The 17,190-nt window shown below is 40.7% G+C and overlaps 1 protein-coding gene across 1 annotated transcript in view; it reads left to right on the top strand.

The window, feature by feature from the left end:
* Positions 1 to 17,190, top strand: part of LOC311048542 (copine-9-like) — a gene marked incomplete at both ends in the record, with an annotated part of 130,705 nt that overhangs the window by 38,641 nt on the left and 74,874 nt on the right. Inside the window, 2 exons of the mRNA XM_084061801.1 lie at positions 4,324 to 4,363; positions 6,234 to 6,310. Of these exons, the coding sequence (XP_083917927.1) occupies positions 4,324 to 4,363; positions 6,234 to 6,310 (117 nt within the window). The remainder of the gene's footprint in view (positions 1 to 4,323; positions 4,364 to 6,233; positions 6,311 to 17,190) is intronic.

Here is a 17,190-nt window from a genome sequence, read left to right as displayed (position 1 = left end):
TGGGCGGAATTGACTGACAGAAGGATAATTTCCACTATCAGCTTTGAGGTAGATCAGAATGTGAGTCTCACCACCCATCTTGATACCAACCCCCAGGTTCAAAGGCTTTTGATCCGACCATATAACTATTCAAGCTGATTGTTTTGTATTCCCACATTATATCTCTCTGCAGGTGGTATAATTGCACAGAACACATCCGTTGACTCTAGATGGTGTTTACCCCACATGGGAAATGAATAAATGAAAGTTGAGTTGGGTGGGAGCCTTATTGATGAAAGACCAGCCCAGCTATATCTGTGGCTCTGCTACAGATAGTTTTGAGGAAGGAATGGTAACCTGCCCGTGAGCACTAAAATAAATGCCAATGCCAATAAAGAGAAAGCACAGGTGCTACAAAAGCTAGTTACTGAGTGTGTGAATGTGAATGTAATTAAGTTTTGTCTACATTCTGTTGTTACCTAAAGCTTAATTTTATACTCCATCATCCTTCTACGGAGTATAAATTGGCCACGTTCACCCCATGGCCAACTTCTGTCACATGAAACAATAATCTTATTACTTTCTTTGTTACAAAAGACTAATTATAACGTTTTGCTTGTCTTTGCATCAGAATGTATAGAATCCCAGCCACCTTTCTCTCAAATATAAAAGCTCTGCCTTCTCTTGTCGCCCACCATGTAATTGAAGGTCATTAGATTTTCGAGCAAGTCTATCACTCCTCCACACCGAAATCTCATTTGGCCATCACTCACAGACTTATCCCACTGTGTGGTAATTTCATTTGATACCACCCAAGACAGCCTTAGAGCAATTTTACATAGACGGTGAAGGGGATTTGTGTACAAAGCTGTCATTGGGGGTGGGAGATTTCAATTGAAATGGAGAAAGGGAGAGGAGAGATAGAAAACTAGAGCGATAGCGGGAGAGTAATGAACGTATGTGTGGGGGTTCTGGAGTGACTTCTATAAAATTGTTTGAAATGGCAGAGAGCTCTGTATTCTGCAGTACTACAGCTGGTGATATTGCTGGTTGGCACTTTCATTATCCTCTCTAAACTCCTACTCCACAACCTGATACTCGACCATACTGTGAACAGGGAAAACAAGAAACCCCAAAACAGCAGCGCTGTGAAATGAATCTAGCTTTTGCAGGTACTGTATACAATAGACATTTTTCCACATGAGCTTCAACCTTTTCATTACAAAGGAAGATCATATGAGAAAAGTCAGTCTGCACATTGCAAACAGCTCCCTTATATTAGATTTGATTAGCACAGTGATGTAATGTTGAACCATGATCTTTATCATACATGAAAGACAACCCTACAGTAAATAAGGGTTTTGATTTATCCCCTTTCTTGTGATTTAGGTCCCTAGAGGTGCTCATTGTGTTGCTGTGCATTGTCTTGATCTTGCCATTTTAAATCTGTCACCTTTCTTAGATAAGCTGTGCTACACTCATATGTATTATTACCTATAGTAGCTTAGCCACGTCTTATGGGAAAGAGATTAGATTCAGCAAAAAGTAACGAGTAAAATAAATCATGTTTTCCAGACCTGATGCTTTCCATGCTTCTTTCATGTCATTTCTATTTGTTTATGATGTTTTATACACTTTAAATATTTTATTTCACACTATATATCTGGTTTTGTTTCGTCCTAATTCTATCTCTGAAGTAATGTGGTTGCAACATTTCTTTTTGGGTAATTTAAGTGTTTTGCTGGCCCAGAGTCCACAGCACTATCATGGTGACCTATCTGCAATGCACTGCTCAAACAGAAGTACTTTGTCTTTGTCATTCATGTTTGATATAAAACATGGTTGGACCAAGCGTGTCTTTACACACAGGAAACATTTGTTTTGTGCGATTCATATGCCCCAAAATAAATGTTTTGGAGGTGTTGTTTGTGTTGTTTCAAATGTACAGCCACACATAACATCAATATTATACAGTGAAAAAGCAACATAATCCATTTTTCCAGACAAGGTCGATTTTTCACAGCAAAAGAAGCATCAACCTACATGAAAAGTTTGGATTGTTTATTTGTCATGCAACTGATGTACAGTAAGGACCTACAATACTGCAAAACTGGATAAATGCGCATAAAGGATTTGCACAAAAAAAACAAAAAGGAGCAGTTTGCAGTGTGTGGACTCTTGTCTCATCATCTCGTTTCTTATTTATTCTCCAGTCTTTTCATTTTGGCATGTACGGTATGTGGACTCTCCGCTAAAGAAAAAACATATGCATTGGTATCTCGAAGAAGCACATATGTAAAGTAACCCAAACATTTTGTTGATGAGAAGTCTTTCATCTCGAGACTCTTGCACACCCGTTTTTCCCACAAATTACCCTCTCCCAGATGCTGGAGGCGGTGAGGCGGACCATTGGTCTGTCCGTCACACCGTTGTCAGTTCTGTCACGCTTGCCATGGTGTCCCACTCTCTCTCCTGACCATGCAGAACTCCTCTGTCCATCAACAGAACTGAGAGGCTATGGAGAGGGGGCTAAGGGAGAAAGTATAGAGTCTAAAAGCCTCCCTAGTGTACCCCAGATGCCCTGCTGCTCTTATTCAACCCGACCAAGGTGGTTTAAACTCACAACATTGCCATCCATAGGTGCATTCACACCGGACGCAATAAAAATAACTATAATAATTTATTTTGTTTTATTCTTTTCTCTCTTTTTTTTCATTTTCAAGAACGTTTATCATTTCTTTGGCATTAGAAGGATAATATCAGTCACCAGAACCAAGGACGTGTGTTTGCAATTAATATAACTTTAAAATGGTTAGATTAGATTGTCTGTCTGTCTGTGCGTCTGCAGTTCATGTATCTCGAGAAACGTCAGACCGACGACTTCAAACTCGGCGCTCGCGTCGCCAAGGACCCGAGGGAGTGTGGTGCCTGGCATCGAGCCGGTTGGATAGGCGGTTGTCCATATGAGCATGCCCATACCGTACTATATGGGTATACTGATGACATTGGGGATATCCATATATGGGCATAAAAGGGACAGTGACAGACAAATAAAGAAATCTCCATATATGGGCATACAAGGGACACAGAGATTCAACAGGTACAACGGATATTGCATAACTGGGTGGGACATGCAATTTCAACCGTTTCCAACTTGCACCGTTACTGAGTATTGTATAAGCAATTAGTATTGTATAAATTGTGCAATCCACTCATGTCATAATAATTTACATTCTGCTAAAATAGCAGATCTACAAGCTCACAATAATGTGTTGCAACGTGATGCGTTAAATCAATCAATCAATCAATCAGGTGTTTGGTCAGGTCAACAGGGCAGGCAGGCATATACTTTTTGTGCCATCAGGTCAATGTGGTCTCCTAATGGATCAAGAAAAGAGGCAGGTGAGGTGAAGGCTGTTTCTCTTAAGTAGTGTGGGCACTGCCAGCCTCCGTTAATGTCGACTTCAAAAAGACTTAAACAGAGAATGTGAGTGGAAAGAAAAGGGAGAGAAGAATACAGAGAGAGGTGGAGAGGTCTGAAATAGCTGAAGGACACACCGTAACTGTGTAATGTTATTCATCACGCAAGTGGATTTCCTTTGTCGAACATGAACAGAAACCGTTGTCCCAGGGAGAGACAGTAGCCTTGAGGAAGGGAAAAAAGCAAACAGTGATTTTTCTTTCTTCTTCCAAAGTAGTGAGCATGATTGAGAGCTACTACTTTGCTGCTCCAGATCCATACATTTCATTTTGTTGTATCTTTCTTGACTCTTCCATCAGATGTAATGTACTGTACACACTGTAATATTATTTATTTAGAAAACATGATCTTTATCTTGTGTATTCTCAAGAGTGGTTTTCAGTGTGCTTTCTGTCAAGTGAGATTGGAGTTGAGATGGTTTAACCCATTCAATCCGGGAACGCATCTGTGTCATTTTATATTTCTTTGGCTCATAGCGCGGCACTGAGTGCCGCGCTATGAGCTTGTAGATCTGCTATTTTTGAAAAATCTTGAATAAATATACATTTTTAAAGTGAACATTTGTAACTCAAATCTTTGTTTCTGGGGGTCCCTGGAACAAAATATTTTACAAATGTTTGTTTGCAGATCTACGAGTGCCGCGCTGTGAGCTTGTATATTTGCTATTTTTTAATATGCAAAGAAATAAAAAAATTACAGAGATGCGTTCCCGGATTAAATGGGTTAACTGGTGCTCTGCTCTCTGTTTTTCTCATGGAGGCCTTGGAGGGTGTCTGTATGATTATGCTGCGAGCGAGGTAGTGTTGCTTTATGTACAGTACCTGAACATATTTCATTCATTGTGCTATTATCCTGTCTTTCAGATACAATGTTGACACCAGAAGCTGCAACCTCTCCAAACATGTAAGCACATGAGAGAACAATTCTCTCAATAACCTTACAATAGATACACTTACGGTACACTGATTTCTTTCAGCATAGTTCAACAGATTCATTTGAACTGTTTTCAATTTGTTAATTTACTGTACATTCAATTAATTTGATTCCAATCCCATTCATTATAAGACTTCAAGACAATAATATTGCTAAAATGGTTCAGAAAGTAACAATCCCTTTAAAAATTCATAGAAAGTAATAGACTCTTGATTTGGTCTAAAAGGGAGCTGTGAATAGATGATTTTAAAAAGCCATATGTTAAATCAGCTCAGAGCTGCTTTTGACATTGTTCCTGTCACTGTCCCTCAGGCTGTAGCATGTTGACATTTACTGAGCAGCTACACTATATCAGCTGATTTCTGATCCTTGTACTGTATGTTCATATGCAAAATAATTAGCTATGTTTTTTATGTGACAATGTCTAACATGGACTTGAGTAGCCTTTTGATTTGTTTCTGTCTTTTCTTGCTGCCCTCCGACTTGGATGAGAAGAAGGTATGCCAGTTTTCCGTGACGTTCTCACTTCTTTTGTTCTTTCCTGTCTTGTTATCTCTTGGACATTTTTGTGTTAGCAGCTTGGTCTTAGCACTGCATAAACACATTCAGTGGGCGATCTTAGTCTCTGTGATTAACTTGAGTTTAGGAGAGAATTCAATTAATTTGATTGTCGAAACACTGAAATAATGGGCCAGCTGGCAACAATTCAGAACAGATTGTCTCTCAAAGTGAACCATTTAAAAATGGAAGAAGAGAACAGGCACTTCATTACATTCCTTTTCTTACTTTTTGAAAGAGAATGAATGGTGAAAGGAGAATGGAGAACAGGCAAATCTCATGAGACAATGCTCTGCCAGAATGTGGTCCCATAGGACTGGGACATGTCATGGTTTCAGAAAGAAAAGACTCCTTCATTCAATGTGCCTTTAAAACCAAACAATTGGTTTTAAACCAATTTCAATGGACCAGGAGTTATTATGAAACTCACTTGATCCATAATAATGATGCAAACTGTATTGTATGTATTAATGACTACAGTATGTAAACATTCATTTCAAGAAATCATTTCTGGAGCACAATTGTTTGTCAGTCAGTGTGGATGTGTAGTGGGGAAATTCTCATTTTAGTTCTTCGTAAAAATGTTGTTGTATAGGAATACAGTTGTGTATGGGCGTATACTGTACCATTTTAAAGTTGCAAAGGTTTTATGTCCTACCCGGGATTTGAACATAAAAACTCTACCACTCTATAGTATCAAGACAAATTCCTTGCTTGGCCAGAAGAGATATTGCAATTATGAGCTTCAGGCAGTACTACTTGTCAACCAGTAGGTCCTACCCGACATTTCTTAATGGAAGAGTAGAGAGACCACCTTCAACCACTACACATGTGCTACACTGTAGTTATATTGTTAACATAGTGTAGCGACCCCACCGAAGTGGGCTGCCCGTAATTCGCTCCTCTGAGCGAGCTAGCTCTCTTAGTATTGCCTGTTGTGTGCCGGACTGGTGAATTGTCAAGCCGTGTTTGATCCCAGGCCAGCTCACATCGCTACAATATTTAAAATAACGTTTTATTCATTAAAATAAGTAACAGATTGCACCTTTAAACCGTGTGCCTTGTTCTCTGATTATTCTGTATCTGTGAAGAATACTCTACCTTTGTACCATGTTAAACAGAGTGCCTTGTTCTCTGGTTCTTCTGTACCTGTGAAGAATACTCTTCCTGTGTACCATGTTAAACAGTTTGCCTTGTTCTGTGGTTCTTCTGTATCTGTGAAGAATACTGTGCCTGCGTACCATGTTAAACAGTTTGCCTTGTTGTCCATTGCTTCCTGTAGGACTTCCTGGGACAGATGTTCTGTACACTGGGGGAGATCATTGGCTCCACAGGCAGCAGAATGGAGAGAACACTGTCGTGAGTCTGACATAGGCGCGTGCACACACGCACCCGCACGCACGCACGCACACACGGGCACGCGCACGCACGCACACACACACACACACACACACACACACACCCCTTATCATAATGGATGGTTACGGTGTGTCTGGAAGATCCCTGGTTCAAATCCCCATGACATCACTGAAACACTGAGTACCGTTGAGGTGCCCTTGAACGAGGCAGTTTACCCCCAATTGCCCAAGGGGATCCTGCTCAGTGGCCAGGAATAGACTGTGGTTGTACTGGGAAAGTGTCCATGTGTGTTACTGAATTAATGTAGTATAGGGCACTGCTAACAAGACTACATGCTCAGCAAACCATGCACTGGATAAAAGAAAAACAAAATGAAAATTCCATGCATGATGCAATTCATCACACCTTGCTAAGATTCCCTGTGATATGCACCCGCATTACCTGCACTCAGTACTCATTATATTAGATTCCAAGCTCAAAATGGATTGCTGGTTCAGAGAGTGATTCTACAAAGGCAGACTGGCATTGAGACATTGTACAAATTACAATTGAATATCAAATTGGGTGAACTGAAAAGAAGTTACATAAAAACAACAATGAGGTTGGTATCTATGGCAGTGGCTCTCAAAGTGGGGTCCGGGGACCCCTAGGGGTCCTTGAGGGGGTTCCGGGGGTGGCCAGCAAAATTTAATATAACATCAAAATCTGTTTTAAAATAGCCAATTGACATGCTCACAGCACGTTGTATCGTGACACGTTGTGAGCGTGTAGAAGAAGTTTGAGAATCACTGATCTATGGAGCCAAGCACACAGATGCCAATATCTCAGAAAAAGAACCCACTGAAAAATTTGAAGAGGAAGGGAAGTCCACACACTACTGTGTCTTAGCTCCCAATAGGAAAAAAAGATGAGTCTACTGTATTGGCCAAACACTTGTCTATAAACACTGTTGTTGTTGGAAAGCCCTTGGGGTTACATCTGTAATAGATGGCCACCTTGAAAAGCTGAGCTGCAATGCTGCAATACTATATAGAATAATAATAAAAAAGCAAAGAATCTCATAAAGAGACACATTGTTGAAAAAGAATGTCATACTTTTGTACACATGAACAAATATTAACTAGATAAGTTACAAGCTCTTGTTAAATAGGCTTTTATGCACCTGTCCTGAAAAACACTTTATTGATTGGCTAGACACGTACTCTCTGTGTGATAACATAAACAACCTCAACAGTGAGCGGGGAACTCCTCTGCCAGAGTTATGAACTACACACTTCATTATCAGCAATCTATACATCACATTCCCAGCCTAGGTCTTCTGCTGTGCCATCATTTATCTTCGTACAAGCTTGCAGGAACATTTCCTAGTTAAGACAGCTTGTCGATAAGAGAGAGCGGCTCTGATGCCCTTGGATGACATAGGTGTATTTCACCAAGCTGGTTGGAGTGAGGGTTTAGGGGATGAGGGATAAGGAATATGTGCCCCAACTGTTGCTCACTGAGAGAGTGGAGTCGATGTGTATTCGGCAGTGTCCCACAGTGTGAGGTTTACAACTGACATGGGTTGTGAGGGAAAGATGGGAAGACGTTTAGGCAGGGGTCATCAATGTGTCCGTACATGGACAAATGTGTCCGTGGCAAGACTTGGCCTTGTCCGTGGCAAATGTTAATTTTTTTTGCTTTTTACATATAACATTATAATGTTGTCATTTTCATCCTATAAGACCCAATTACTGAATGTCAGTCTTCAGGTTTTCTTCAGAATATGTACTGATTTACTGTTACACTATGGCGTATTAGAAGTCCACAAGGACAGTATATTTGTTTTTTTCAAGGACCCCCATAACTCTTGAGAGTGCACACATGATACCAATTGGAACCCTACGGGTCCATTTAGTTCCATTTGTGCACTCTCAGAGTTATAGACCTGTAAAACATTGGGACACACGTTCCATTTTTGGGACTGCCAAAATCCACCTATATCTCCATAACAAGTTTGTTGCAGCCTTGCATGCTAATAGCATTGAGCAACCTGGTTGAGACTGTTGCGTTGATGGCTTGTAAACAATCATTGTTGATTCTGATAGACATTAAGTCTGTTTTCAACTACCCAAAGCAGTATTGAGCTATAGCAGTGGGAGATCGGCTTGAGAGGGGCACATAATCAATGGACTGCATGGCGTTGCGAGTCCCCAGCGAATGGGGGTCCGCGAACCCCAGTTTGGGGACCCCTGCTCAGCCTGCTGTAAAGTAAAGATCCTAGATAAATGCACTTAAATAATGGAAAGTAGTTTAGTTAGTTTTGGTGTTAAATAGCTCTATATTCTGATAGTCCTCATTGTATAGGGAGTAACAGGAGTCTCCATGTCTCTCTAGCTATTTATTAAACAGAAAATGCATTTTCAGGTCAGGATACTTGAAAATGCAGACAAATAAATGAGCAGACACAATTGGAACTGAAACACTAAATGAAGCTGATAAATTAGTACTCTCCTGATTGGCATTTTGTCATCTACCTCCAAATAGAGCTGGAGATATCCCAATGACTGAACAAACACTCTATAGCAATGATTACGATCAGAATATAGTGCTTGTTCAATCCTCCAGCTATGTGAACAAAAAATTAAATAAAAACTTGGTCACAAAAGAAAAAGAATATAGTGCTTCAACCTTTTAACAAACTTTTGTTTTAACCAAAAAATATCACATACCCTACCTTTAATTACTTCTTACCACCTCTGCTCACTTTCTGGTAATACTGCTCTCTTGCGAGCTGGGCTGTTGCGTACTGCTGTATTTTATTTGGATGTTTTAGTGCCATATCAAATTATGCACACACACACACACACACACTATATTACAATATAATAATCATATTCCTCTATTAGTGACATGCACGTTTTATGGAAATATTACATCTTGCTATGGCCAAATTCCATCTGAATGTTTTCATCCGTTACGCTCACACCCGGGGATGGTATGTAGGACCCAAAATGCAGAAAACAGCCACAGGACACACGGAATGAACTTAAATAGTCTTTACTTTAGAAACTCAGGTACACCTCACAGGGCAAACGTGAAAACATAGACATATATTCTTGAAAACAGAAACCCCGGCAGGAACAAGGCACAGGGCAGCAAACGAACAGGAGACAATAATGCAGCGACCTAAATCTTAACAGAACACTCTTTAAATACGCTACCAAGTCCAATTACACAACAGTCTACAGCTGGGTTGCCCAGGTGGAGCCAGTCTCCCAATCAGGGCCACACAGTGGGGGGAGGGAGTGGGCAGGAGCAGAGTCACAACAGGGCAATGACAAATGGGCAGATCGTGACAATGTAGGTTAATTTATTCATCTCCACCTATAATAGAATGATACCAGGTGAGGTTCTATTTCAGATTTTGGGTGGGGGGTTGAGAAAGTAGCCCTGTTGTTTTTAATGAATTGGGAAAAGAACAGAAACCCACGATGAGTGTCATAATGAGTCACAATGGGTTTCCATGTCGAGCTATTAAAAGTATGTTGAGAATGACAATCCCCTGAAAATCAGAACTGAAGCACCCTTGCCTTTTGATATTAATGACCAGCGGATTGAAGATCTGGAGGAAGTTGTATGTCAGTTGTATGATCTTTGTGCCCATCTTCAAGAAACCTCTTTCTATTATACATTTCTGAAAGTGGAAAGTGTCTCCAACAGAGCTGAGCTGCAGAGAGGGGGGCACCCACCCTTATCGCCCATGGCTTCACAACCAAATTTGTACAAAAACAGACAACAACATTAATTACAACATGTAAAACCACACTTCAATATCAAGCACAATTAACAAAAGATATAAAATAATAAACGTGGGTGCACGTGCACCCTAATCCTTGGAATTCAATCCAAGCCAAAGAGGCACTCACTGTGACGTTATAATTATACCACACCTTGACAGAATAATAGTGCTAGCATTAGAATTAGCATTCTTTCATGAAATCTCAGGTTTGCTTGAAGAGAGTAGGTCCACTGTTTTCAGCTTTAACAACTTTAGATTAACAACTTAATGTGGTTTGAGAAACAGAGACAAACGCAGACAGGCACGCATATCATTGTAAGAACAATTACAATTACAAGAAGTACATCATGCATGCATGCTGTGTCTTGCCATCTGCTTTGTATTAGATCATGGGCAACTGACCTACCTAGGGCTAGAGACGAAATGTAATTTTTCACCATTTAATTAATTTCTACCGCTATCATCCTTTTTTCTATAAAGACATCACTTGGAACTGAAGCTTAATTCTCTCCTCGGCCATCCATAGGTTCGTCTCTGCTTCACACATTTAGAAATTCAAATGGACTGGAATATGGTAAGCAGGCAGGGCTGTTCCTGTGGCTGTGTACTGTACAGTGCAGCAGGACTTTCACACTCAGATTAGATGCAATGAGTTTGTGTCTGTGTGTTGGGGGATTCTGCTTATTCCTTCTCCTTGAGTAGTGGGGATTCAGGGAATGCAAGTGGCATACATGCTGACACAAGGCATCATGTTCCATTCAGCCTCAAACTTCAAAGTTTTCAGTTTTATATCAAGGTTTTGCCACAAACTACAAACACACACCAGACACAGTATTCATATCATTAGTTTAAGGTTTTTTAGTGATGCCTGACGCACGCACGCACGCACGCACGCACGCACGCACGCACGCACGCACGCACGCACGCACACACACACACACACACACACACACACACACACACACACACACACACACACACACACACACACACACACACTATCTACTTTTGGTGTTGCCTCTCAGATGCTCTTATATTGGCAATCTGTCTTATTAAATATTTAAAAATCCATGTGCAGAGGGGTGCTTGATGTTTCTCTGTGGACTCCCATCCAGTGCACCACTGATACAGCAAATTGGCATGATCCCAACTCTTTGATCAAGCCTGATCACACTCACCAGTTAACAAACTCCAGCATTGATTTGTCACAAAGCTTTGCCTCTCCCCACACACACCCTCCCTGTGTAGGACCTACACAGGCAGCTCACCCAGTGCTGTTATTTTGACATGCTCCATCTGTCTTTGATTCCAATTTGTAAACTTCATCAAAGACTTCAGCTTTGTATTTATTATTTTGTATATACCGGTATATATATATGTTTTGCCATTGATGCTGTATGAACCTTTGTGTCTTGATCTGACATTTACTGTAGCTCTGCAATACCATGCCTCTTTTATTATACTGTATTTATGGTTCTTGGGAACTACTGGGTTGTCATGGCAAGGAGACTTTAGCTGCTGTGTAGGAGCACCTGGGTGGTAAGACTGTTGCTGCTGCTTGAGCTCCAGTGCTCCTCTGTAATGGAATGCAATCCTAAATCTCTTTCCTACTTGCACTGAAAGACTTTCATCCACTGGCAATGCTCCACATGGAGCGTAAATGAGCCGAATGGGCCGAAATCACCCCTTCTTCCGGGTTGGGAAATGTGATGGGCGAGGCCTATTTGGGGCCTCGGTAACACGTTTTGCGTCACCGAGGTGTGCAGCCCCATGCGCAAGCTCGTGCACAAGTTTGTGAGTCGATCCCATTGGTTGAAACTCGTTTTCATGTACAGTGGCCTCAGACGTTTCGAGCTGCAGTACCTATGAATGGCCTGCATGTCCAATGTGCTTCAATGCAACCACTGGGTTCTGGGGGCTTGCATTATAATGTACTGTACCTGTTGTAACCGTCAGTCTGTCTGTGTCCCTTTTGTGCTCATTTATGGAGATCTCTGTATATGTCTGTCCTTGTCAATTGTATGGCCATATATGGAGATCCCTGATGTTATCAGTATGGGCATGTATGGGCATGCCAATATATGAGCATATGGGTGGAACTGGCGGTTCTGGAAAGTCCTTGTGCACTGGTAACTGTCTGTGGAGAAAGTGTGGAGAATGTCTGAAGAGTGCAAACTGACTGTGGAAAGTAGACTGACTAAGTAATCAAATGGCAGGTGTGGGGAATCCGACAAGTCTGGGGAATTTGCCAAATCAAGCTTAGGTTGGGGTTGCCATCGGCTCATTTGGCTCATTTGGGCCACGGCCAGAGCCTTTTCTGGCCGTTCTAGACAACCACTTATCCGACCGCCTCGATGCTGGGCGGGCACTGCACTCCCTCGGATCGTCTGCGACATGTGTGGCGAATTTGAAGTCGGTCGGTTCTCTAAATTACAGACGTACATACGTACGTACATAGATTCCCTGCATTATTGTAATATGTTGGCGTAACTAAAAGATTTGATGAAATTTGTATTTATTGATTCATTTTTTTACATGCATAGATCATCAGCAATAGCCTATTAAGTTTGACATTCTCTTAATGACTCACTTTTGTTTCCTTGTAGAGACAAGATCTCAATGTCCTCTTTGTCTGCATCCATGGGGAAGACTTACTGTATGTTTGTCCCAAATACATATTTTGCCTACATTAGTCTCTGGTGCTTTAGACACCTCTCACACGAGCATACTGTATCTGTAATATGCATCAATCTGGGAGCAGACACCATTATTTCTCCATAAAGGTGACCAATGTGTGAATAACCATTTTTTTAAATTTTATCTAGGAATCTTATGGATTGCTCCTTGTGGGAATGGGTCTCTAGATAGGAGAGAAGTGTACTTTCAAATGAGCCTTTGGGTACTTTGGCACTTGAGATGCTTATGGAAATGATTTCAGTGTAGCTGTGAATCTGGTGAGACTTGAAGATAGTTTGTTTCCTGGTCCCCTATCCAGGGCTGCCAACCCTCCTTGATTCTGCAAGAGTCTTGAGTTTGACCACATCTCCTTGAGGACTCCTCGATTGAATAGTCCTTGAGTTCTCCTTGATTTCTGCCGTTTTGCGCGGCAACCCGTGTCAAGTAAACATAAGACTGTCCGCTCAGAATACACACCTCACTCATATGCCGCCGGGGCCATTAATGTCAATTTGCACTGTTCGTTGGGTTTTAGAATTCACATGCAAATCATAGGCTGTCTAGGCTGTATGACATACACCGCTCTATTCTCTGCCAAGCTATACCCGTGCCCGTTAAGCATTACCCGCGATTTTCTACCCATTACCCGTGAAATACGGATAATGGAGCTGGCGCTGTCCCTAAACGCTATTCTGCAGCTGCTATACCCTTTCTCAAGTATGCTGACCGAGTTATTTGCGGGTGGAGGCGTGCCCGTGGGCGTGTTGTTACTATATCCCCAAAATTGCTATTCTGCCCACACACCTTTGGGAAAGCGCACAGCGGATTCTAAAACCACCCGCAAGATTGCACTGAGTGCAATGGATTCACGGAGACGGCCAGGGCGCACAGCGCGCACCTCTCTCTACTAGGCTATTATTGTCAACAAATCTTTGTGATTCTAATTTTACTGTAATCAGCAGAAGGGAGGGTGTCAATTCCTTGTGTCAATTGTGGTTATATAAGATGATAGTCTATTTAAAGAAGACAATTTGTGCATCGAGCAATGCTCCAATTTACACACGTCAGGAAATAATGAACTGAAAACAAAAATATAAAATTCTCTCTAATAAGTAACATGTAGGTGATACTGTGTAGGTGATACTTATGTCTATCAAATGTGGTTTTATTATAAGGAAATCAAAGTCCAGAGCTTAAAGGTGTAGTGAAATGAAAAATATGTTTTTCACACTATTAGAGCATATCTGTATGTATCATCATATGGGCATACCTAACAATAGATGCCCAAAAAATTGAAAAAAAAACATTTTTGTGTATTTTTATATCTAAAGTCCCTAAAAAGCCAATCTTAATTACTTCCTGTAAACGAAAACGTGCATGCGTGATGACATAACGCAGCTTTCATGAATATAAATGAATCTTGATTACATGCACCTGTTTGATTCCCATAGCTGCACGTTCTTAAAACACAGCTGATTTTAATTACAGAGCTACTCCGTTTTGAATCTTATTCAAGATGACATCCAGACGGTGTATTACTCATTTTAAACTTAATCTGCACACTAAAATATGTATCTGAAAACATTATAGGTTAGAAATAAGCCACGTAGTAGCAAACGTGCTTCACTGGTCGTCTCTCTCACACTTGTAAAACAAACACTAGCCGTGTTGCGCACGGCTGAAGTGATTGAGATTCCAACGTCCCATAGCCTGAAGGGATTGGACCTTCTAATTGGTTTAGAGTCGGTTGAGACGACGTTTCAGACTGAACCTTCAAAATAAAATGACCGAAAATGTCACTGCACTGCATCTTTAAAAACCCAACGTCGGGTGTATGTTTCCATGATAAATCCCCACAGTGCGGCTGCAGAGTTGTTGCCAGAATTTGTGAGAAATAAGCAACCAGATCTATGAAAACAAGCCCAAAAGAAGCGCCTATAATATGCGAAGGCCACATGAGCACTTCTAACCTATATATGTCGTCCATTAAACAATGTGCATATTTATATATGTTGGCTATTTGAAAATAGCCGATCTACAAGCTCACAACCGTTCTACCATTATTTACAAGCAACTTCAGAAAAACAAGCCCAATGTGGCTTATAATAATCAGACCAGGCAACACTGCAGACAGGGAGATAGGAGAGCGTATATTGGATTGGGGATATTGGCTAGCGCAGTCTTCTCTTAAAGGTAATGGCATCTGGCACGTGATTGGTTTTATCATTGTAACGCCCAAACCACACCTATGCATAATGTAACGGGTAGCGCAGGTGTTTAGCGGGTAAGGGAGGTGTCCCAGAATAGCAACTTTTGCGGGGGAACGCCCCTTGCCTAGTCCTAAATCTGATATTAGTGGCTTTAGCAACTTCAACCTGGAATAGGGCCCACAGTGTATGTGATTGTTTTTCTGTTAGAAAGTGTGAATAGTTATCTCATGCCCCGCTCTCTGTCTGTCTGTCTGTCTGTAGCCTATCTCTCTTTCTCCCTGGGAGTTGTGATTTTCATTGTTTTGATCCATCATGTTGCTTTTGTTTACACCATGTGGTCCTCTTTTACCATGTGTTTTTGTTTACAGACAGTTTCATCATGTGATCTCCCCTGCTTGTTGAGTGTGCAGCTGCTGGTCATTAGCAATCAGTTCTGTATTTAAGCCTTGCTGTACATGTGCCTAGTGAAGCCGGCCCCGCCCACTTAAAACTCCTAATGTAAAGATTCTCTTAAATGTCTATGGAGTAATTAATGGGATTTGTATCTGTGGAACCTGCGTCCGTTTGTTCTATCTGTGAGTTATCTGTGAGTTTCATGTTTTAGATTAATTTTAAGAATCTCTCTACTCTAAAGAGAGGGTCCTCTCTTTCTTTTGCTCTCTCGCTCTTTATCCCTCCCTGTCTCTCGCACCACACAAAGCACTGTTTATTTTAATGACTCTAAATCAGTACATACAGGTAATTGTGCCATGGTGAATTCCTACCCAGGGATGCCCATTTATTTCCTTCATTCATAGTTAAATATCCTCTGTAGAGAGGATAACGTCACGTCCCCCAAATTAATTACATTCTAGCAAACAGCAGTTTTAAGGAGGACCAGGCTGTCAAGGTCACTTATTGAGATGTATGAGCTGGAATAGTCCAAGCTAAATCAGCCAGGGAAGAAGGTGACAGCGTTTCATTTGCCAAGAGTATTCATTCTGCAATAGTCAATTGCGCCCATGTGCCTCCTCCCGTTCTGAAACACAAGCCTAAAGTTAACACTGCTTTGAAATTAGCCTACTTTGTTTAGACATGTCTGGGATTATGGGATAAACAATGATACATTTACAGTATGAATGATTGATTCGATCATAATTTTCTACATTCTACGTTTTGTGATGAATACAGTATACGGTACCTCTTGGCTGCCTTCCATAACATTCAGCCTTGCCAATGGTGGTGGTGAGCTTGGTCATTGCAGTGCTTAATTAAATCAATCTAAAAAAGCTATTATGTTTTAATTGAGTTGTAACTGTTGTTGTATACTTGGAATGCAATAGTTTTAAGCCTATTTACTTTGTTCTACGGCAGTGTCACTTGTTGAAAACATCTGCTTTTCATTTTAAAATCTATCATTAACACTATCATGCAACAATGTACAGTATACATTAGGCTTTACTTACATGTAATGCCATGATTTTGACCTTTTCCTAAACAGGTAGTCTTACTGATCACCATATATATAATCTTCTACCTTATATCCATCTTCTCACCCTCATGAATTCACAACACAACGTTCCTGTAATTATGTTTCACATGCTGAGTACCGCTTGGGCCTGATAAGATTAACATTCACATGAAAAATGTGGCTGCCTCTGTGTTCAGCCCCATCTACATTGCAAAAAAAAATGCTGTAGGTAATAATTAAATTACAGTAATGTAGGAAATAGTTTGGGATCTTCCCCAGTACATATTGATACCCTCCAGGCATGCAAACCATCCAACCATGCTGTGTCTAATTGACATTAGGCATCAACTTAAATTATACAAATTATAAATGTTATAGTGTGCACAAAGCCATATCTTATTGTGCGTTTTATATTTTCAAACTCTTATTATTAGATTGTTAAAAGTTTATGTGAAATGTCTTTCCTTATTTCTTCTGCCAAAGTCTTTGGCACGTGAGCAGCTCAGGCTTGTATACACATTGAAAATAATTTCCACTGTGGCATGTTTGATCTTTGTCCAAATGTATAATTAGGTGGAGGTGCCACTAGCATGCCATCCAACTTCTCCCTAATGCCCTCATGCCGCAAGGAGACACTGGTAGATACCATTTTTTTTTCATTTCCTACATTTTGTTTTTTATTTAAAAACATATTCAAAAATAAAATTCTGATTCAAATGTTTCAAAACAATTTAATACATACATGAAAAAAACAACAAAGAAA

This window comes from Gymnoscopelus microlampas (assembly GCF_963454915.1).
Source record: "Gymnoscopelus microlampas genome assembly, chromosome: 7".
NCBI classification, from domain to species: Eukaryota; Metazoa; Chordata; class Actinopteri; order Myctophiformes; family Myctophidae; genus Gymnoscopelus; species Gymnoscopelus microlampas.
Note: the sequence above shows the minus strand (reverse complement) of the source record. Positions and strands in the feature narration are given on the sequence as shown.